The sequence below is a fragment of the Carettochelys insculpta genome, chromosome 1, assembly GCF_033958435.1.
Source record: "Carettochelys insculpta isolate YL-2023 chromosome 1, ASM3395843v1, whole genome shotgun sequence".
In the NCBI taxonomy this organism is placed as follows: domain Eukaryota; kingdom Metazoa; phylum Chordata; order Testudines; family Carettochelyidae; genus Carettochelys; species Carettochelys insculpta.
The window spans coordinates 220,335,939-220,358,251 of record NC_134137.1 but is presented as its reverse complement, the minus strand read 5'-3'; the positions used below and the strand labels follow the sequence as shown (position 1 = coordinate 220,358,251).

The 22,313-nt window shown below is 49.1% G+C and overlaps 2 protein-coding genes and 1 long non-coding RNA gene across 3 annotated transcripts in view; all 3 read right to left on the bottom strand.

Annotated features, from left to right (window-relative positions):
* Positions 1-13,475, bottom strand: part of LOC142007027 (uncharacterized) — a 34,742-nt gene extending 21,267 nt beyond the window's left edge. Inside the window, exon 1 of the long non-coding RNA XR_012643885.1 lies at positions 13,311-13,475. This is a non-coding gene — a long non-coding RNA (uncharacterized LOC142007027). The remainder of the gene's footprint in view (positions 1-13,310) is intronic.
* On the bottom strand, positions 2,670-9,080 carry LOC142003718 (uncharacterized). The gene is made up of 3 exons (XM_074980934.1): positions 8,994-9,080; positions 4,308-4,554; positions 2,670-3,486 (listed from the first exon to the last, which is right to left on the bottom strand). The coding sequence occupies exons 1-3, from the start codon at positions 9,078-9,080 to the stop codon at positions 2,912-2,914; spliced, it is 909 nt and encodes a 302-aa protein (XP_074837035.1). The 3' UTR covers positions 2,670-2,911.
* Positions 13,476-17,774: 4,299 nt separating the features above from the next.
* LOC142007026 (monocyte chemotactic protein 1B-like) lies at positions 17,775-21,968 on the bottom strand. Its single transcript, XM_074983545.1, has 3 exons — positions 21,895-21,968; positions 19,559-19,676; positions 17,775-18,834 (listed from the first exon to the last, which is right to left on the bottom strand). The coding sequence occupies exons 1-3, from the start codon at positions 21,962-21,964 to the stop codon at positions 18,660-18,662; spliced, it is 363 nt and encodes a 120-aa protein (XP_074839646.1). The 5' UTR covers positions 21,965-21,968; the 3' UTR covers positions 17,775-18,659.
* Positions 21,969-22,313: the final 345 nt, after the last annotated feature.

Below are 22,313 nucleotides of genomic sequence, written 5' to 3'. Positions count from 1 at the left end.
ACATTAGTAGATGTGCAAGTGAATGAGCCCCGGTAGTGTGACTGACATGGTTAGGTCCTGTAATGGTGTTGCTTGTACAGATATGTGGGTTTGTTGCAGGGATGGGTTCCAGGATTAGTGTTTCTGTGGTGTGGTATGTGGCTGCTGGTGAGTATTTGCTTTCGGTTGGGGACAATCTGTCAGCAAAAAACTGGCCTGCTTCCCAAGGCTGGGAGAGTGAAGGATCATTGTCCAGGATAGGTTATAGATTGTCAATGGTTACACTAAAGGGGTTTTAACTGGGGGCTTTAGGTAACAGCCAGTAGCGTTCTGGTATTTTCCTGGTTGGGCCTGTCCTGTACTAGGTGACTTCGGTGTACTCATCTGGCTCTGTCAATCTTTCCTCGGTTCCCCAAGTAGGTTTTTTAGTTGTAAGAATGGTTGGTAAAGATCTTGTAAGGGTTTGTCTGAGGGATTGGAGCAGATATGGTTGTATCGTAGGGCTTGGGTGTAGACAATGGATCGTGTGATGTGTCTTGGATGGAAGCTAGAGGCATGTAGGTCAGAATAGCAGTGAGGAGGTTTCTCGTATAAGGCAGTGTTTATGTCACTATCTTTTATTTGTACTGCAGTGTACAGGAAGTGGATCCTTTTGAGGACTGGTCCAAACTGAATTTGATGGTGCAAGGAAATTGTTGAAATCTTGGTGGAATTCTTCAAAGGCCTCCTTCCTGTGAGTCTACAGCTACGTCTACACGTGAAGCCTACATCGAAGTAGCTTATTTCGATGTAGCGACATCGAAATAGGCTATTTCGATGAATAACGTCTACACGTCCTCCAGGGCTGGCAACGTCGATGTTCAACATGGACGTTGTGCAGTACGACATCGAAATAGGCACTGCGAGGGAACGTCTACACGCCAAAGTAGCATACATCGAAATAGGGGTGCCAGGCACAGCTGCAGACAGGGTCACAGGACGGACTAGCGCTTCCGGGGCAACAGCTAGCCGCTCCCTTAAAGGGCCCCTCCCAGACACACTCAGCCTGCACAGCACGCGGTCTGAGGAGCCATAGGCACACAGACCTCAGGTGACGCAGTCATGGACCCCCAGCAGCAGCAGCAGCAGCAGCAGCCAGAGGTCCACCCAGCCACCCCTGCAGGAGCAGTGCTCGCCCTGCTCCATGCCATGCAGGAGGCAGCTGAGCACCTCCTTGCCACAGAGGAGGAGATGCCCGCAGGGGAGGAGGACACAACCCCCAACCCTGCAGCACCCTGACCACCCCGCCGCCTCATATGCCACCGGCTGTGGAGCTACCCCACCAGCACCGACTGGTGGGAGCGGCTGGTGCTTGGGGAGTGGGACGACGACCGCTGGCTCAGGAACTTTCGCATGAGCCAGCAGACATTTATGGAGCTATGCCAGTGGCTCACCCCCACACTCAGGCACCAGGACACCGCCATGCGGCGTGCCCTCCCTGTGGAGAAGCGGGTTGGCATCGCTGTCTGGAAGCTGGCCACTCCAGACAGCTACCGATCCGTGGGACAGCAGTTTGGCGTCGGCAAGGCCACCCTCAGGCCTGTCCTCATGGAGGTAAGAGGACCCATGGGGGGAGGGGGGGGAGGCAGCCTTGTCAGGGGAGCGGGGCCCTGGCAGGGCAGGGCAGGGGAGGGCAGGAGAGGGGAGGGGAGGGGAGGGGGGCCCTGGCAGGGGAGGGCCACACACACCCTGCTCACCCCTCATTGGTGCTCTCCCATGTGCTTGCCCTGCAGGTCGTCCGTGCCATCAACGCCCTGCTCCTCCACAGGCTCGTGAGGCTGGGGGACCCGAATGCCGCCATCACGGGCTTTGCCACCCTGGGCTTCCCCAGTTGCTTCGGGGCTCTGGATGGGACTCACATCCCCATCCACACCCCGGTGCACAGTGGAGGACACTACATAAACTGGAAGGGCTACCACTCAGTGGTCCTCCAGCCCTTGGTGGACAGCCGGGGCTGTTTCCAGGACGTTTATGTGGGCTGGCCTGGCAGCACCCACGACACCCGGGTATTCCGGAACTCGGGCCTCTGCCGGCGGCTGGAGGCGGGGACCTACATCCCCCAGCGGGAGATCCCTGTGGGGGACACCACCATGCCCCCTGCGTCATCGCAGATGCGGCATACCCGCTCCGGCCCTGGCTCATGAACCCGTACACGGGCCATCTGTCTGCCAGCCAGGAGCGCTTCAACCAGCGCCTGAACCACGCGCGCCAGGTGGTGGAGTGCACATTTGGACGCCTCAAAGGGCCCTGGAGATGTCTCCTCACCCGCCTGGATGCGGGGCCCAACAACATCCCCCAGATTGTGGGTGCGTGCAGCACCCTACACAATCTGGTGGAGAGCAAGGGGGGAGGGCCTTCTTTCAGGGCTGGGCTGTGGAGGCCGGCAGGGCCGATGTGCAGCCACCCACTGCCCCCAGTCGCCAGGTGGACCCCGAAGGGACCCGGGTCCGGGAGGCCCTGTGGGCCCACTTCGATGAGGCCACGGGGTGAACGCTGCCAGGCCCCCCACTGCACCCCCCCCCATCCTCCACAACACTCCCTGCCCCTACGCCCACACCACGGAGCACCCAACAGCACACCCCACCCCCACTTTTCATGGACAAATAAAAGCAGACACTTGTTTGTGAAATCAAACTTCTTTACTGCAACTCTTTTCTTACAAATAATAACTAAAGGAACTTCTAAGTAACTGAATATTATATATGTACGTATATATTAACAAAAAAAACAGGGATAACAAGGAAGGGGAGAACTATTTACATGGTGTGGGGGAAGGATCAGACTGTGAAAACGGGGGTCACAAATAAATAAATACAAACTATATACAAGGCTGAAAAACAAAACAGTGGGGGGAATATATACGGGGGGGGCCCACGTCCTGGGCCCCACGCCCCTATAGTCCAGCACTAGGGGTGGGCGGCCGGGATCCCTTCCTTGGCTGCAGCCCTGGCCGGGGCTGGCTGGGGGCCGGGCGGACCGGAAGATACGGCCAGCGAGTGTCAGCTGGCCCCAGGTCTCCCTCGGCGGAATGGCCCTCGGTGGCAGGTGGCGGGTCTACGGCGGACGGCGCGGCGACAGGAGCAGCGGGTGGCGCAGCGGGTGGAGCAGGCAGGGCGGGTGCAGAGGCAGCCGGCGCGGCATGCGGGGCCAGGTAATCCGCTATGCGGTTGAATGTCTCCATGTAGGCCCCCCATGCCTCTTGGTGCCAGGCCAGCGCCCGCTCCTGCAGGTGGAGGCGGCCTTGCTCCACCCGCAGCCGCTGCTCCGCGACCTCCACCTGCCGGTGGTGGAGGGCCAGCAGCTGGGGGGCCATTGCAGGCAGCGGCTGCTGCTGGTGGCTCCGCCGTCTTGCCCACTGTGGGGCCGGTCGGTCCTCCGCCGAGGGGCTGGCCTGGAGCAATGGCCCTGGAGGGGATTCCGGGACCACTGAAGCCTCGCCGGCGCTCTCCGGTCCTTCCGATGGTGCAGCTGCAGAACACAGGAGGGGGGGAAGAAGAGTGGAGACAGGCGTTAGTGTGGGCCCCGAGCCGTGGCCCTTGTCCCCCAACCCCTGTGCTGCAGGTTCCCCATCCCCGTCCCCGGGAGATGCTGCTGTGATGGGGTTCAAGGGTCCCCCTGCACTGCACCCCGTCCCCCGGCGGGAGTGACTCTGACTTCACTCAGCAGGGTCTGACAGGAGAGGTTTCTTAGGCAACAGATGCCCAGCTTCTCCCAGAAGCGACAGCACAGCAGTCAGAGACAGTCCTTCCAACCCGTCCTGGGGAGAAGACCCCGAGGGGTGCCCCTCTGGGGTGTAGCTTTCCCCCTCCTCAGGCTGGCTGCCTTCCAGCTCTCCCTTCCCCTAGCCTCTAACTGCCACCCCCAATTCAAACCCAGCTCGGCTCCTCCCTCCTCTTTGTCCAGGGCAGAGGTGTAACCTGCCAGTTGTAGCCCCAGGATCATCCTTAGCCACTGGGAGCTATTCAGCTTGTTGCTCATATCTAGCCTGAGTCTCGCATTTGCGCTCTCCCCACTCCATCACATGCTGCTGCTGCTGCTGCTGCTACTGCTGCTGCTGGGTGTCCCACCCCCTCTTCCCGGGGGACCCTAGAGGTTCCGCTCCCCCCTGCCCCGGGGATGGGGCATGGCACTGTCGTGCTGGGTGGGGGCAGGGACTGATGCACTCCTGTGAGGGACCTGCCACTGCTGTCCTTGGGGTCATGGTCATCTGGGCATGTGGAGGGCCCTGGCCACATATCTATTACCCCCGCCCCTCAACCACGGGGGGTGTACACCGGGGGGGTACATACCTGTAGGTCCACTCCCACGGTCGGGGGACACCCGGCTGCTGCTCCGGGATGGCAGGAGGATCTGGAGCCCGGTGTCAGTGGAGGAGGAGTCCCCCTCCTCCTCCTCCTCCTGCTCCGGTGCCCCGGGGGTGGGCTCCAGGGGGGGTCCCCGGGATGCAGGGCTTGCCTCTGGGGCGGACTCCGGCTCCGGGGCCTTCTGGAGCTCCTCAGCCGAGGTGTCAAGAGTGGCCGGAGGGGAGGAGGTGTGCTGGGGGCCCAGGATGTCCCTGAGCTCCCTGTAAAAGGGGCAAGTGACGGGGGCAGCCCCAGATCGGCCGGCCGCATCCCGGGCCTGGGCGTAACCCTGCCGCAGCTCCTTCACTTTACTCCGGACATAGTCCGGAGCGCGGGCAGGGTGACCCTAGGCGGCCAGGCCCTCAGCCAGCCGAGCGAACGCATCCGCCTTCCGCCTCTTGCTCCTCATTACCTGGAGCACCTCCTCCTCACTCCAGAGCCCCAGCAGGTCCCGCAGCTCGGCCTCCGTCCAGGAGGGGCCCCACTGACGCTTCCCGGCCTGGCTCCTGCCCTGGCTCCCCTGGCTCCCCTTCCGGGGGGGTTCCCTGAGGGCGCTGGGGGGGCTGCCGGGCGGCCATGAGGTCCTTTGGGGGTCTGGGTGGCTGAAGAAGAGTGTGCAGGCGAGCCACGTGTTATTGCTGCTGCCTGCACGCTCTCTCAGCTTCCTGCACAGAAAGGGAGGGGGAGGGGACCTTTAAGTGGCCGCTCCATGCGGCCACCATTGAGCTGAGGGGCTGGAGAGAGCGTCTCTCAACCCCTCAGCTGATGGCCGCCATGGAGGACCCCGCAATTTTGAAGTTGCGGGACATGCAATGACTACACGTTCCCTACTTCGACGCTGAACGTCGAAGTAGGGTGCTATTCCCATCCCCTCATGGGGTTAGCGGCTTCGACGTCTCACCGCCTAACGTCGATGTTAACTTCGAAATAGCACCCAACATGTGTAGCCGTGACGGGCGTTATTTTGAAGTTAGTGCCGCTACTTCGAAGGAGCGTGCACGTGTAGACACGGCTTACATGAAAATGTCACAGGTAGTGCAATTAGAGGAGTGGCACTAGGGGATGAGAGCTGAGGAACCATTGTTCTAGGTCAGTCATAACAATGTTGGCCTGTTGTGGGGCCATGCATAGCAGTGCAGCTGACTTGAAGGTATACTTTGTCCCCCAATCCAAAATGGTTGTAGGTGAGGACAAAGCTCAGCCACGAAGTGTGCCTTGGCATTTTTGAGAATACTGTTCCTGAGAGCTTGTATTCCATCCTTGTGTGGAACGCTGGTGTACAGCACTTCTACATCTGTGGTGGCCAGGATGGTGTTTTCAGGAAGATCACTGTAGTTTCCTCAGAAAGTCATTGGTGTGTCGAAGACAGCTAGAAGTGTTGGTAGCATAGGGTTTGAGGAGGGAGTCAACATGGCTGAACAACCCTACTGCAAGATTGCCAATTCCTGAGATGGTGGGGCAGCCAGGATTTCATGTTTTATGGATCTTGGGTTTCTAAGTCAAGTGATAAATGGACACAAATCAGACATCAAGAAAAGAAACATGCAAAAACAGTAGGAGAGCGCTTTAATCTCTCTGGGCTCTCAGTAACAGATGTAAAGTAGCCATCCTTTTACAACATGGGTTCTCAAACTGCTGTCTGCAGACCACTAGTGGGCCACAGCTGCCTTGCAGGTGGAATGCAAGGCTTGGAGCTGCCCTCCCCCTCTGCAGCAAAGAGCACACTCTGGCTCTCGAGCCCTGGGGCATCCTTTCGTCTCCTCCATGAGGTAGTTCTGCGAGCACCAGCTTATCACTGAAGATGGGGCCTCATTAATACTGGTCCTGCACTTGACAAGTAGCTCCGCTCTTTTGATAACTCTCTCTCTCTCTCTCTCTCTCTCTCTCTCTATCTATCTATCTATGGCTTTTACCCATGAAAGCTTATGCCTAAATAAATTTGTTTGTCTTTAAGGTGCTGCAGGACTCCCCATTGTTTATATATTCTACAGATATGCTAATTCTTTTCATTCCTGTATGGTAAATAAGTTAGGATTTGGTGCATGGAGTGCTCTGAATTCTACGGCTTACATTAATAATATTAATGCTATTTAATTTTGGAACCATCACATTTAGGAGCCTTAGTGACAGAACAGGACCCTATTTTGCCAGGTGCTGTACAAATACAAAAGAGAAAGGAAAATCTCTGCCCCCTATATGTTATGAATGACAACCCTGTGGACTTCATAAAAGCTGGGCTATGGCAACTGAACGTGTCTATTAGCAAAGTACTTCACTTCTTGCGTACACATAGGCACATGCTCTTTGGCTCTCCTAACTTGCAAGCTGCACTTGGCATATGTGTGATGTTTCTGTGTAACTTGATCCTGAGTTCTCTGGTTTAATTTAAGGTGCTTACAAACTGTACAGGATATATTGGGAGAGTTTTGTAAACTTGAACAAAGGCTATTCAATTTCTGGAGTTCAAAACTTACATAATTTCCTTTAGACATACACCTGAGCTTGCAAAATTATTTTTGCAATGATTTCAGAGCTTGTCCAGTCTTTGAATCAAAACAATTTGATTTGAAAAGTTTACTGACTCATTAGGTGAGGACTGTAAAATGTATTGAGCTCCATTAAGCACCATCAAGAAGTTTATAAACATCACACAGAGAGCTGAGAGGCAACTGTATCAGTTCAAATACTAGTAATAAATAAATTCGAAATTACTCAGGTAACCTAAAAATATTCCAGTACACTAGATCTAGCCTGAAATCTGTTCAGACATCAAAAACAAAGCTTAGATGTGGTGGTAAGTGGAGGACATCTTGAGAAAAACCAGTACACTGCAAAAAGAAGTGGTGGAGGTTCAGGGAATAGCTTTCTTCCTTCAGAAAAAAAACATTGAGCCAACACCTCTGCGAGATACTAAATGGGATGGTACTGCCGGCAGTTCAAATTTTCTGGTGAGCTGTAAAACCAAGCTCTTTATCACAACTGGGCATTAAAATGGCTTTTTTGTAAGTGTTCTGTTTTGCGATATGCTATTAAAACACTGCCACATTCCCACCCAGCAGTAGCTGCATCTCAATGGTAGGTGAAATAATTTTGTTTTTTTTAAGCATATATATATATAGAAGCACTTTTTGCAGCCTTGTCCCTAGTCCTAAACCAAGGGAATTTCTCTTTATGTTATTAGGAGCTCATTTATTTTTTGTTGGAATTCAGCCTGCAGAGGAAAAAATAGCTGCAGGAAAAGAGGAACTTTTCTATTTATGGGAATGTGAATATATTAATGTTATTAACAACAACAACAACAGCAGCAATAGAACCAAAATGCTATGTACACTCAGAAGTAGTGCCATTTTAACTGTACTAGTATACCTAGTTATACCCCCACCAGGCCCAGTGCAGATGCACTTATGCCCATATAAAAGGGCAGATTGTGAAACTTATTTCTGTCAGGAAGGGGAAGAAGCTATACCATCAGGGGGTCCGTGTATATTCATGTAACTGCATCCATATTTGGTGCTGTAGTCTTATAATAGCAAATAGTGACACCCTAACTTAAATAATCATACTCTGATAACAATTTATTGAGTCCTTGCTCAAAAGTCACGAGGGATTGACAATTTCAGGTACTTCTCTGAGCTGTACAAGTTGCCAGGTGCCCTCTGCTGGTCAGATACCTCATCCCGACAATTCATTTCAATCACAGTGCAATGAAAACATGAGCTCACAAGGGTATGTCGCTCTCTTTGGGGAAAACACTGTACCTCACTTGGTGAGAGCCATACAGCTCACCTTTGTTTCCAACACCACCCATGAAGGAAAATAGTGACCTCTACGCTGCCTGGCTTCTTTGCGCAGTACGTTTCAGTTAATTGACCCTAGTAGATCAAGTCTGGCTAAGTGAACGCCACTGAAGGAGAGATCCCTTTGTCACAACCTGCGCTATGGCAATTCCTGTTAATAACGTTTACTCGTAGTCAGGGTAGGATTACTCAGTAGGTACACTGGGTGCCATAGCATGGCCTTTTCTCTCTAGCATTCCACAGAGGGACACCTCGCAATCATGGACTGGTAAGGGAGATTCACAAGGTGTCATTTCGCAGGCAGGCAGCAGCTGAGTAAAAGACCAAGGGCGTTTGGCTCCCTTTAGTAATAGAGCTGCGGAGCTGAAACGCCCAGCCAGACTGCTGCAGTGAAGCATTACTAATGTGCACAGTAGCTTAGGTATTAAGTTCACTACAGAATAAAAAGGGGAGGCAAAGAACACTCAGGCAAATGTGTAACAGATAGGTGCAAGTGGGAGGAATGTCAGCTTTGAGCCCTCGCTCTAATAATCTCTTGCATAAGCTTTTATGTAAGCACACAGTCTTCTCATAGTACCTCACCTTGGGATTGGGTTCCCAGCGTTCCTTCGGGGTGGCTACTCCTTGGGCAGCCGTTCCTCTGGAGAATCTTCACTTGGAATATGAGTGGAGGGAGAGGGATAGTGGCAAGGAGAATTAGCCAGCCCCAAAGAGCCTCAGAGTGCAGGTGCTGGGAGAAGAGCAGGCCCAGGGGAAGACTGGGCTCCCGTTGGCTAGTTTGTGGCTAATGTGCCAGGTTTTGCCACCTTTGATTCAAGATGATATTTTTGCTCACTGTGTAAGTACGCAAAGAGTAGCACAGCTGTTGTCCTGGGTAGGGCCCAGGCGTGCTGAGTAGGGAAATCTCCACCTCAGAGTGCATGTTTGGCACTCTCCATAATGGCAGCTGAAAGTCTGTGGGGGCTAAAATTCATGTGAGCTCTTATGCCATTTGTGTCCCTTTGTTCAGGCAAAATGCTGCGGGAATCCCCCCAGATACAGGAGCTGTTATTATTTCTATAACAGGAGCACCGACAGTCTCCTCAGCATTAGGCACACAGTACTCCCAGCTTTCATACTTCTGACACAGGTGTGATGCTCTTAGGCGTGTTCCTTAAAGTCCCTGCTCCTGGAGGTATCTGATCAAGTGAGTTCAGCTTTAATTTTTAAAACATGCAAGTGTTTTCCCCTCACAGTAGTAGAGAAAAGCTTGACAATGTGATTGAGTGGAACCCTGGAAGTTCAAAACCCAGAGGGCAAAGAGAAAGAATTCTTCGTAAGAAAAAAGATTTTTTTAAAAATCCAGGCACGTGATTTTGAGGCCTCATTCATGAGTGGCGTTGGCAGTATCAGATATTGCTCAAACACATGTGAAAGGATTATCTCTTCCCCTAAGAGTTCACAGACAAAGGAAGTAGCATTATCTTCATTTAATTTAGGGGGAGGGAGGGTGTAAAGAAAGCAGGTGGCTTGACTGTAGTTACAGTAAGAAGTCAGTACTACAGCTAGGATGTGAACTCTGGCTTCCTGAGAGTTAGACCAATGCCTTTACTTCAAGAGCATGCACCACTGTGCCCTCTCAGTCTAGGATGGCTTTGATTGTAGATTAAGGAAAGCAAGAAGGAGCAAGAATGAAAGCTCTCCATGGAAGAGGACTCTGTGTGTGTCCCAGTTTTACAGGCTGCATCAGGTCTATGACCAAAACAGACGCACACTGACTGAGTCCCTCAATACATAAAAAACCAGCACGCGGACATAAAAGGCTTCAGAGCTTTACGTCTGCATGCAACAACAGTAGCAAGGATTGAACTGTGAAAAAGTCAGAAAGTTCCTTTAAATGGCAATGTTATTATTGTGTTTATTATTTGTTATTTAATAAAATAGACATCCAAAGTTCAGGTGCCTGCCCAAACTATCTAAATCAGGTATGGAAAAGAGGCTTGGACATAGCACGAACTCAGGGTATTTTATGAATATCATTCTGAATCACCAGTCTCATGCCTGGCACTCCAAAGCTCCAAAGAACAGGGGCAGAGGACAAAAGTGAAGTAGCTGAAAGTGTTAGCTGAGAAAACTCAACAGATATGAATAACTCTGAGTGACATTAAGTGTGCACGTTTTTCTGTGAACAGTAACAGAGACGGAGTTGTGCTAGTCTATATACTATCAAAACAAAAAAGCAGGCAAGTAGCACTTTAAAGACTAACAAAATAATGTATTAGGTGAACTTTCATGGGACAGACCCACTTCTTTAGACCATAGCCAGACCAGAACAGACTCAATATTTAAGGCACAGAGAACCAAAAATACTAATAAAGGTTGACAAATCAGAAAAAAAATTTCCCAGGACTGAACACCAGTCCTGGGACTTTTCCTTGCAACAAAGCCCGCTGCCAGCTTTGTCCACATATTTATTCCGGGGATACCATCATTGGACCTAACCAGGTTAGTCACAGAATCATGAGCACATTCTCATGTTCCTCAACTAACATCATATGTGCCATCATGTGCCAACAATGCCCAGATGCTTTGTATATTGGTCAGACTTCAAACTCTCTTAGACGAAGAGTTAATGGGCACAAAACAGACATAAAAACACTCCTGATCCACAACTGGTCAGCTGACATTTTAATAGAGTGGGCCATTCTGTTAATGACTTAAGAGTCTGCATCTTACTGAAGAGAAATTTTCACACTACTTTGGAAAGAGAGGCTGCTGAACTCTCTTTTATATTCAATTTCAACACATTAACACATGGTTTGAACCAGGATGCAAATTTTCTGGGTCATTATAGGGGCTCTTTTGCAAACTTGGCTTAATCTAATTCTCGACTCTCCCCGCCCCCTCCCCCCGACTCTCTGATTTGCTGATCTTGATCATTTTTCTTCTGATTTGTCAACCTTGATTCCTATTTTTGGTTCTCTGTGCCTTAAATATTGAGTCTGTTCTGGTCTGGCTATGGTCTGAAGAAGTGGGTCTGTCCCACAAAACCTCACCTAATAAATTATTTTGTTAGTCTTTAAAGTGCTACTTTACTGCTTTTTTGTTTTGTGTGAACAGTTAATGCTGCTCTTTCACAATGGTTGATTCACTCATGGAGAAGGAACAGAACAATGTCCCTGGAGCAGATGAGATGCCATTCTGATAAATGCCTTAGACTCATGTAGAGAGAGGCTGGATTGGTGGGCCATTAGGAAAAAACCTCTGTGGTGCTGTGGGTCACAGGGTGTCCACTGGGAGTTCTGCAGGAGTCAAATGACAAGGTAGAACTTGTGCACGTGTTATGGGATTGTAAGTGGAAACTTTCTGATGGGTCTGAGAATAGTTTGCCCCATACTTACCAATCCCAACTTTGCTCTGTAGGTCAGTCATTTGTTTAGTAGGCCTTCTCTATGCTGGAGAGGTCAGATATTGGTGCCTGGTCACTGGAGTAGCTGCAGCCTCTCCTAGAGATGGGCAAAGTACTTCTGCAGTTCACCAGTTTCAAGCAGGGGTAATCTAAATAGCTCCTTAGGCACTGCTGTCATAAGCCTAGTTAATCAGCATCCAAAGTAACGGAGCATCAAAGCCATCAATGGAGGGTAGCATGATTCTGCCACTGCAAGAGTCAGAAGTCTGAATATTATACTCAGCTCTGGGAATATGTGAAGAATGGGATTCCTGGTAATTCAGCACTTGATATAATGAACGCTCATATCAAATAATGGCTTGGCGCCCAACACTCCCCCACAGCTGGTCTGGAAGGAGGTTTTCTACACATGCTTTGTTCTGTAGATTTAATTTTCTACTCTACCAGCTTTGAAAATAATTTCTTTCTCCATACCTAGAAGCCAGCAGGCTACTTTGGCCTGGTACATGCTGCTGATAATGAGCTGCTTATGTTCCAGTTCACCAACTCCCTGTCCTGATAAGCTCCAGTTCGAACTGGCTCCTTGGCCTAAGCATGCTGTGAAGGGCCTCTGAGGCACAACTGCTGTATCATCAAGGCCCAGACCTTGACTTTTGCTTGTTTGAACTCGATTCTCTTTCCCTCCATCACTGAGCTGTGTAGGCAAGGTCGATCCCTCTGGGCTGAAGTCAGCTGGAACTGGATTGCTACAATCCAAAGCCTACACTGCTCACTGGTGAATGTTTAAATGAGTAACTAGGCTATAGAGCATGTGGAAGTTGCTTTTCACAGAGTCACAGAGGTTGAGACCAGAAATCACCTAGTCTGAACTTCTGGGCAGCACAGGACTTTACATTTCGTACAGTTACCCTTACACTGAGCCTGATCACTTGAATTATTCTGCCATGATAGGGAATAAGATTCTTTCCTCTCCAAAGACTGCAATCTGCATTGCTACAGGGAATAGGGAGCCGTGTTCCCTGTTAGCCGAGCCCTGGGGTGGCCACCCAGGAGAGATTTGGGTGCTGCCCAGTGGATTAGCAGAGCATCCACAGCCAGCTACAGTGGGCAGCATGTGTTTCTACTAGTGCTGAACATCCACACATGCCTTGGTGCACGTTAACAACATTAATTCTGCCCACATATGGAAAATATTAGTGGGAACCCTGGCGGAGAGGGAGAGAGACAATTTTGCTTGATCAATGTGTCATTTCAGTTTGTATTATTCTCTGCAAGACTGCATCGTAACTTTATCAAACCTTCTCCGCATAAAGCACGAGGCAGAACGGTTACCTTATTATGACACAAAACAATGAAAACATTCCAAAACAGACAGCATAAACTAGGACTCAAAAAAAAAAGTTCATTGGCCAAATAACACAGCCATCAATGTGTATTCGTAACCATTCCCCACCCATGTCTAGTGTGGTTATAAGCTCCTTGGGGCAGAGACCTTCTGTGGCCTTGGGGCACACAGTGAGTTCCATGTTTGATTGGTTGTCCTTAGGCACTGATGTAATATGCCTGATTAATCAGCATCCAAAGTAACAGAGCATCAATGGTTATAGAAGGACTTGGCTACTGAATGGTTTCACATTTGTTTTCAAGGCATGTTGGTTACTGCTCCTGGTTGGTATGTATCTTTTTCACCCCATGGTTGCTAAATTCCAAAACAAATGATTACAAAAAGAAGCAGATTGTGCTATAGTTAGACGAATTACTCACCATGCAGGACGCTGGAAATGTTGAAGTCAGTGGAGCTCTGCTAATTTACTTCAGGTGAGGAGCAGCCCCATTGAACCAGGGCTCTGACTCAATGCCGCTGACATTGGTATGCTCAGTGGAAGGCAAAGGGCACAGCAGTTGAAGAAGGCCCAGGGTTCCCAGCGGCTGCTGCCAGTACCACAGTTGCAGCAGCGGCTGGAACTCCACAGTCTTTAAATAGCCACCAGTGCCCCAGGTGACACTGAAGGGCTGGCATGGGGAGGGAAGCCTGAGGCCCTGCCCCTTCTTCCTGCCGCCCCGCGCCTTCCAGGAGGCTCTTTCTTTCCCCGGGGGCCCGGCATTTCTGTCCTCAGTCCTGCGGTCGCTTAGAAGAGCTGCTCCTGTGCAGGATTCCTGCACAGTGCCAGTATTTACCTAGGCAGGAGCAGGATGACCTTTTCACGTGTGGTGACTGACTGCGGGTGAGTGGATTGCTATACGTCCAGAGGCGTTCCCTGGTACTGGTGTGTTGGTGCCAGTAAGCGTGTGTAGGGTTAGCAGCCAGGGGCTAGGGCTAGGAGTTACTGCTAACTAGTTATGTAACCAAGGTGAGTCACTTAGGGCAGGATTGTGACCTGACCTTTCACCTGAGCATAGGAGAGAAAATGGTACCAAATCCTGCCACATTCCCCTGCAGAAGATACCTGGGTGACAGGTCACATGGTAGGAGAAAGGGGAGGCTACTTCCCATCCTACTGGGGAGATAGAGAGAAGGTCAAGCTGGAAATGGGGGGTGAGATGGCACTCCCCCTCCCCCCAGTACAGCAGCTGTGCGGGCATGGGGAGGGGATTCATCTACTACCTCCCCACTAGGGCCGGGGGACTAAAGGGGAGTAAAAGCGTGTCTCTCGCAGTTCTGATTCCCTCCCTGGTCTGCTCGTGGGGCGGTGTAATGCTACACTCCAGCCCTCAATCACTTCCATAAAACAGGGATCAGCCCCTTGACCTTTATGAAGCTCCCGGAGAGGCTCAAGAGAGCTAACGCGGGGCAAAGTCATTGTTTGTTATGAGCCATAAAGGCGCGCCTGGAACGGAGGTGGAAGCATTTGAAGCTGGCTCTGGGAAAAGGCAAGAGGCAGCATATGGACTGGTGTGAGCAGTCCTTCATTAAACTGCAGTCAAGGCACAGCAGGCCAGTCTGTGAGGATTAATGACTTGCCAGGGACAGCTGACTTGGACCAGGAACCTCATTTAGTACTTGATTCTCACTGTCACTGCTACAGTGAATGGTAAAGAGTATGTATTGATTAAGTATAATTAGCATGTACAGATTATTAAATAAACATTGCTAATACTCAAATGCATCATTAATAGTAACCGCATATGTAACATAATCATATATAGATGATAAACTATTTAGTGTAGCACCAAACGGTGGCATTCTCAAACACGCTTTTTAGATACACTTCAACCAGGCTGATTCTGGTGTACTACAAGTTGAACCACTCTAGTCTAGCACTGACTGGTGCCAAACGAGAGAATTTGCTGGTCCACAGGAGGTCAATATATCTAGCAGCATTGTCAACACTTCCACTGCTGACTGGGCTCTTAGAAGACATTGAGGGGTAAATTACAGCTAAATGACAGCACAGAGCACAGCCAGCCAGGACTGGTGGCTGGAAACAAACAGGAAACTTGGCCACACCCAGGATAAGTGGTCATCCACCTAACTAAAATCATGCTGGGCTAGAGAGGTTCAACCTGTACAAGGTACTATGCAATGAGGATAAAGATATCTCTGAGCAGTAAGAAGCATGTAGCTAGCAGATTTCACCCTCTGATCAGGGGCAGGTTAAGAACAGGTGGGAGCCTGGGACAACAGTCACAGCCCCCCACCCCCCGTATTTGAAATTATTCATGTGGCATGATTTATGCTTTAAAATCTATTCATACTTATTATTTCTCATGATGCATCATAAAATCACACTTTAATTTTAAAATAAGATTGACATGACACATTTCTTTTGTTCCATTAAGGTGAATTGTTTGAAGAAAATGGAATTAAGGAGCCTGGGGGCCCCTCATGCCTGGGGGCCCTGGGGCAACTGCCCCTTTTGTCCTTATGTTACTCTGCCACTGCCTACGATGCACACAGGCAACGAGAGCTGGGGTGCAAAGCTGAGGGGAGTGCAGGGCACTTCTGGAGTCTGACTGCTCCGTGCTGCTGCCAGCTGGGCTGTCTGAGTCCGGCCTCTCTTGGCAGGCAGCTCAGCATACAGCGGTTGGATGATTACAGCTTGATGATGCAGCAGTTTTTCCAGTAGGCACCAAATGGCAGTTTTAGCTGAGAGTGCAGAACAGACACGGTTCTGTGTAGTGGAAGCAAACTAGACCGTGTTGGCGCTAAGGCAGAATTGCAGAAAGATATTCAGCCCGCTCCTCTATCTCTGGGCAATGGCCTCCTTTTCAGGCCTGCTTGTTGGACAATCAAGAGCAGGGGTGGGCAGTCATTTTTGCTGGGGGCCACTCCAAGTATTTGGTAAGGGGTCAGGGGCCACACACTGCCATGATATTAAAGGAGGGTGAACTCTGGGACAGAGGCTGGCTGCAGAAGGGAGCTTGGGGCAGGGGATTGGAGTGCAGGCGGGAGAGTGGGGTCTGGGAGGGAGTTTGGGTGAAGGAGGGGGTTGTGACCTGGGCAGGGCATTGGAGTTTGGGTTGTGGCCTGGGACAAGAGGAGGTTGTGACCTGGGGGAGAGGTGCAGGAGAGGGGTATAGGGATTTGGATGGTGACCTGGGGCACGGGTGTGGCGGTGGGGTAGGGCAGAGGGCAGAGGAGAGGGAGAGGGTGGAGTTCCAGAGGCAGGCTCTGGCCAGGAGGAGCTCACCTTCGGTGGCTCCCAGCCAGCAGCCCAGCAGGACCATTAGGCAGGCTCCCTGATTTCTGTACTCCCAAACACTGCTCAAAGCTGCCGGCCCCAGGGGCCATGTGCCTCACTGACCACCACATATCCCTGGGCAGGGACCTCCACATGCTGCCAGCACCTGCAAGTACAGTCTAGTCAGCTCTCATTGGCCGGTTTCTGGCCCAATGGAGCTGCAAGATTGTGCTGGAGGTGGGGGCAGCATGCAAAGCACCTCCCCAGGGTCGCGCAGTTTGCAGAGAGCACATGACCCCAGCAGCCCACCTCTTCAAGTAGCATGTGAGGACACAGTAGACACAAGGGTCCTGCTGGGCTGCAGGCTGGTGGAAGGCCAGATCCAGTGATTTGGCTGGCCAGATTCAGCCTGCAGGCCATATTTTTTCCATCTCTGATTAAGAGCTATTGCAATTCCCTTTTCCCTTCTGGGCCAGTGGGCTTAGACTTATTTGATTGCACAGTATGCCTCCCTTGCTTCCCCACTGCTGCTGGTGGAGCTGAGCCATCAGCAGACGCTCCTCTCCAGCTGCCTAGCTGGGACATAACTTAGGCCACGATCTGGACTGATGGATAGCTGTGTCCCCTAAGCTCTTGAACCGGTGGTGCCTTTTACACTGCTTCTTTGTGAGATCAGTCTCTCCTGGCCTGCTCTCAAACAGTCTCCGGGGTGGGCTGTTGCGTATCCTTTCCATCTCTGATGAACTGGCATGTGGGTGTTCCCCAGAATTGTAACTTCTTGATAGCACCTTACCATAGAATCTTATAGAATCTTGTAACTGTATATACAGTGTTGCCATGCGTGCTTTGATGGGACTGTAATGTTTAGCAGGTTATTATTTTTTTCAATCGTGCCTCAGAAAGCATTCTTTTTTAAAAAACTTAGCATAAACGAAACATAGCGCAAAACGTGACTGTGGAGGTACCGACTGTCACACCTGCTCTGAAGGCAGCACCGCCACCCGCAGCAGAGGCAAAATAAGTGTGACGTGGGATAGCATTCCCACCCTTACTTATATGCTGCTGGTGATGGCACTGCCTTGTGAGCTAGACAGCCAGAAGGCAGCAGCTGCTGGCTGGGCACTCAGCGCTGAAGGAGAGCTGTGGTCAGTGAAAAAGTGAAGGTGGTGTATTGCTATAGGTAAAATGTGCACAACGCTTTTTTCCCTGCAAGTCATACTAATTCCTACTCCACCCCACAGCAGCACGTTCTGTGCTCCCTCTCAGAAGGATGTGCCTCTCCCCACCCATTTGAAAACCTCTGTTCTAGGCTATTCGGTGACACAGAATGAGAGGTAGGGAAAGAGTGTTTTCTACAGTGTTAACTAAACAAGGGAATTGCAGGGCAGAAGTGATGTGAACCCATATAGGGATACAGAGTATATGATAAACGTGGATGCAAATTCCTTCTATGAACTGTCAGTGATTGAAGGTGGCAGCACATCGTGTCAGGAAAGCAATTTCCCCGAGACTGACAATAAAACTTGGATTTGTGTTGTAACCTCCATACCCCCATGGTGTGATCTCCATGCAAGTCACATGCAAACAAACTCACGTACCATTTGGCTACGGCTGTGCAAGAAATTTATTCATTTACAGGGCATGTCAAAGACATCACAGTTGGTAGAATTTCAGTCCTCTCTAACATGCTATTTATATTGACACCAAATAGTGTTGAGTCCCTTGATCAGAGCTCTCCACTAAATAGAGAATAAGAGATTGGTATACAGGATTGGCATCGGGGCTGTCTTCCGTTGCTTCAGGAGCATGCAGAGACAAAAAGAAAGCAACTGGCTCTGCACGAGCTCAAACCAACATAAACAAGGAGTAACTTCACAGAAGTCCACTGGTGTAAATCTGCATCAAGGTGCATTCTCTAGACTGCCCATCACTTACATCGGGAGAGAAAGGCCTGTCCTAAGGAATTTGCATTGTTACAAATGAGAGAAGAATTAGGCCCAATGCGTCTAGTTCATTCCCTCCTGAATGTTGCAGTTATCAGGTGATGCCCTGGACGAGGAGGGTTTCTAATGTATAGCTTGTATAGTTATTCATTAGCATAAAATTGCCCAGACCCTTTTTAAAATCCATCCCCAGTGTCTGACACTGACTTCCCTGGGCTGTGAGTTCCACAGGCTAATCAAGCCCCCCTCTAAAGTAGTTTTGTCTGCACGTTTGTACGTTTATACAATTGGAAAGGACAGCTAGCGGGAGGGAGGAGGTGGGAAGCCTGCACACAGTAATAAATAATTAGTAATGAACATTTTGAAAAATAAACCTGCAACAGTGCAGAAAAGTCCAGCAATAAGATGGAATGATTCTCAGTCAGCGTGACCCTAAGGCTGAATGGATTCCTATGAGCCTATGTTAGTTCAGAGACTTTATTTCCAATTAACAGCTAGAAGACTTTACAAGGAGTTGCTGAGGATTTGACTGGAGTGTACCCATTTAGTTAATTGGCTTTGGATGTGGGCTTGGGTTTAGGTTTGGATTTGGGCTTGCGTTTGGGCTTGGCCTTGTTTGTGGGTCTTCCGAAGATAGGTCTTCTGTCCAGGTGTCTTATGGCTTCTTGCACCCATTTAAGATCAGGCTCAACGCAAATCTTGATGCCATTTTTGGTGATGAACCTGCAGAGGAAGAAAAGGAAAGCCAGGCTGCCATTAAAAGTCTGGTGTCCAAACCAAGTCCTTGTGCACGTTTCTATTTTATGGCATATGCGATGATGTGGTGTGATACAAAGGGCTTGTCCACCAGCGTGTGCGAAGGTTGCATCACTGAGGAGTGGCAAAGCCAGTAATGAATTGGTCCCGTTGTATGATATGGACATCGACACGGCATGTGTGAGTGTGTATGTACCAGAGGTGGGGAAAGTACCTGAAAATTTGGCCCCTAAATTTATCCCAGAAGAACCAAAATGTGGGCTCATGAGACTAGAGGACAGGCCGCAGCCTCAAGCAGGAGGCGTAATCACCCTTAGCTCTTCTGTGAGTTCCCCTCCCATCGCTCAATTCCACGTACCTCACTGATGATTGGCAGCTCCCTTTGGTATTCTGCCACCTGCCACTCCAACAGCTCTTGCTGTTTGCAAGATTTCCTCTCAATCACTTGATCAAAAAGGTTTGTCTTTTCAGTCCCATTTGTGGCTGCTCGTCTGAAAACCCTCCCCCCTTCTGAGGTTCACCCACTAACAGTTACTGAATGCTAGAAATAACAGAATTCCCTTCACTAGTACTCGGGGTCCAATTTAAGGCCCGCATGCTTGTTGTGAGTCTCAGCTGCCCCTGCCCCTTCTCTCCTGCTAGCAGGAGCATGTGCTTCGAACTAAGTTTGAAGAGAGGTCCAGATACTTACATCACAGCCTTTACTGGTATGTGCTGCCTCTCATAACTAGCAAGACTTCTGATGTCCAGCTTCTGCGTTGCCAGGTCTATACAGGAGCTTCTGGACGTGATTTGACTCGCAATGCTTCCTACAGGGGAAAAAATAGATTGTAAGTTATTGCTAAATGGTCATTCTTTACAGTAACTGGAAATCATTGCATGTTAAATTACAGTTGAACTATCTCTAGGTGTACGTATGGCACCTTTTCCTAAGGATGCTTCTGACCTAGAGCTGTACAACCAAGCTCTTGAACATCTGAGCTCATTAAATACCCGAGACAATTGTTGTAAGAATAAATGTCCTGGCCAAATTCCAGTGCAGACAGTGATTACATTCTGCCTTCCTAAATTGCCTCTGCGGTTTCATTTGGGTCCATCGCTCTTCAATTTCTGTCCTAACCGGTTATGTAGCAGTGCTTCACTATCTTTGTCTCCCTCTGTTCCTTTTAAAATTTTACAAAAGTCAAACACAGTTTGAAGACAATTCACTATAGAGAAGAAAAAAAATGCTTCACTTTTCCTCTCTCTTCTTCCTTCTGTGGGGCTCTGGAAAGTTCTGTATCTTCCTCCCAGCTGCTCACATCCACAGAATCACTTAACATGGCTACCACATGAGATCCTGGACGCCTGCCCCACCTCTTCCCCCAGCCCCACCATACTGCCAGCTCTACACAGTCCTTTTATGCAAAGTTTCAGTGGCAAATTACGCAGCCCAGGACACAGGTTTGGAAGAGCAACTAAATGAACACACAGTACAGGGATGCGCACTCTGGGTGTGTAGTGTGGCTTATTTTGTGGGGTGAAGGGGAAGGGCTGCGTGTGGGGTTTGTGGAGTTTTGTGAAGATGCTTTTTTATACTCTTCTTTGTGTATTCTTGTGGTTCTACCTGCAACTGGGTATGACTGTGGTGGGGCATGTGGTTTTTTTGTTCTTATTTGCATGCATCTGTTTTGCGTATTTGTCTATGTGCTTGTGCATGCATGGATGTCTGAGCTTTTGCAATAAGTAGGATCTATTACAAGTGTCCCGTAATCTATTAATTGTTCAGGATCAATAGAAAAAAGATCTAAGTGATGCCGTGGATAGTTAATTTAAAATGAGACTGCTGTACAGCTATGCTTGTAACAAGCAAACAAAAGCATAAACCTTATTAAGAAAGCAATAAGAAATAAGGCTGAAAATATCATAATTTCATTGTAGCAATTAATGGTGTCATATTGTCTTGAATGTTGTCTTCACTTCTAGCTATGCCACCTCAAAGAGGATTTAGCACAAACAAGGATTCCACAGAAAGTCAATGAAAATTACTAGGATCTTGGGAAGATTTCCATAAAGGGAGAGAATAAAAATGCTAATTCTACATAGATCAGAGAGGAGACAAATTAGAAGTGACATGATAAACGTAAGAGCTTCCATACAGGGTCAGACCATGGTCCATTTTGCCCAGTACCCAGTTTGTCAGAGGTCCATATCAGAGCTTCAGGAGAAGAGATCACAATAGCCCAATTAAAGAGTACACAATAGCCCAATTATGTTTTGACCCGCCCCATTTTCCACTCCCAGTTTTCAATAGTCAGAATCTAAGGGTTGCCCTAAACATGGGATTGCATCCTTAACCATGTTGGCTAATGGTCATGGAAGGACCTATCCTTAGAGCCCTGCCTGAGTAACAAAATTTACATTGGCATCCAAATCACGATCTACAAAAATGATCTGCAGATATTGGCGTCTGCGGATAGCTGTGGATATCACTGGATGTACGAGGTTCTACATATGTTTCAGTAACTTATCCAGTTCTCTTTTGAAACCAGCTATAATAAAATTAAGGTATATATGGTAGTGAACAGTCTATAGAAAGTGAACTGGGAGTTCTCAGTTTTCATAATATTAGACGAAGAGCACAACCAACACAATGAAAAGGCAACATCCTTGAAACTTCCTGAAAGTTTTTTACAAAATGCATGATCCACCTATGAAACTCATTGCCACAATATATCGGTAACATTAAAAAAATAAAAGTATAGATATTTATATGGATCAATGTTTTTGTCAGGTTCAGCAGTTTGCAGGGGATGTTGACCCTCTTGACTTCAGGGCATAAACCAACCACCAGTTCATAGAGATTCGGAAGAAGCTTCTCCTATAGGCAAGTTAGTCCATAACCATTCATATCAGTTTTCTCATTTCCTCCTATGTGTTGGGGATTGGTCGCTGCCCAATACGGAACACTGGTTTAGATGGATCTTACGAGGCTATATTCTTACTATTGCTTACTATTGCTATATTCTCATTCAGTTGAAAACTTACCTCTTACGGTGCAGAGAGGAAAGATGCCAAGCCAGAAAATGACCAGGATGTTCACTGTGTGGAGTTTCATTGTTGTTGGCTTCCTTGGTGTAGCAGAGGAGAAAATAAGAATCAGAGCCCCTTTCAGTGGGCTTTTATGCTGTCTTTCAATGGTCAGCTTACTTCCTGCACCCAATGAGAGGGGCGTCATGGTGTGACATGTGGAAATTTTGAGAAACAATCAGTACTTTTTTTAAAGGTGCAGAAAAACTCCCCCCTTGCCTTGCTAGCCCCCCTGTGAAGGCCTTTTTCCTGCCGCAAACTCAGCTGTGGTTGCTTCTTGCTAACACTTTGCAAACGTGTCTTATTTTAGGCTGAAAAGAAAGTCACCTCTCTGCAGTGGAAACCAGTAATGTTCCTGTCCTTTGATATCATGGCTC

Bases quoted from the DNA above. Each gene is read 5' to 3' on its own strand.
- LOC142007026 (XM_074983545.1), bottom strand. From the start codon at position 21,964: ATGAAACTCCACACAGTGAACATCCTGGTCATTTTCTGGCTTGGCATC. The intron at 19,677-21,894 runs GTAAGTTTTCAA...TTTCCCCTGTAG, and splicing joins TCCTCTCTGCACCGTAAGAG to GAAGCATTGCGAGTCAAATC. The intron at 18,835-19,558 runs GTAAGTATCTGG...CTTCCTCTGCAG, and splicing joins ATACCAGTAAAGGCTGTGAT to GTTCATCACCAAAAATGGCA.
- LOC142003718 (XM_074980934.1), bottom strand. From the start codon at position 9,080: ATGCACTCTGAGGTGGAGATTTCCCTACTCAGCACGCCTGGGCCCTAC. The intron at 4,555-8,993 runs GTGAGCAAAAAT...CTGGGCCCCCAG, and splicing joins ACTCTTTGCGTACTTACACA to CACACCTCCTCCCCTCCGGC. The intron at 3,487-4,307 runs GTATGTACCCCC...TGTGTTCTGCAG, and splicing joins CCGTGGGAGTGGACCTACAG to CTGCACCATCGGAAGGACCG.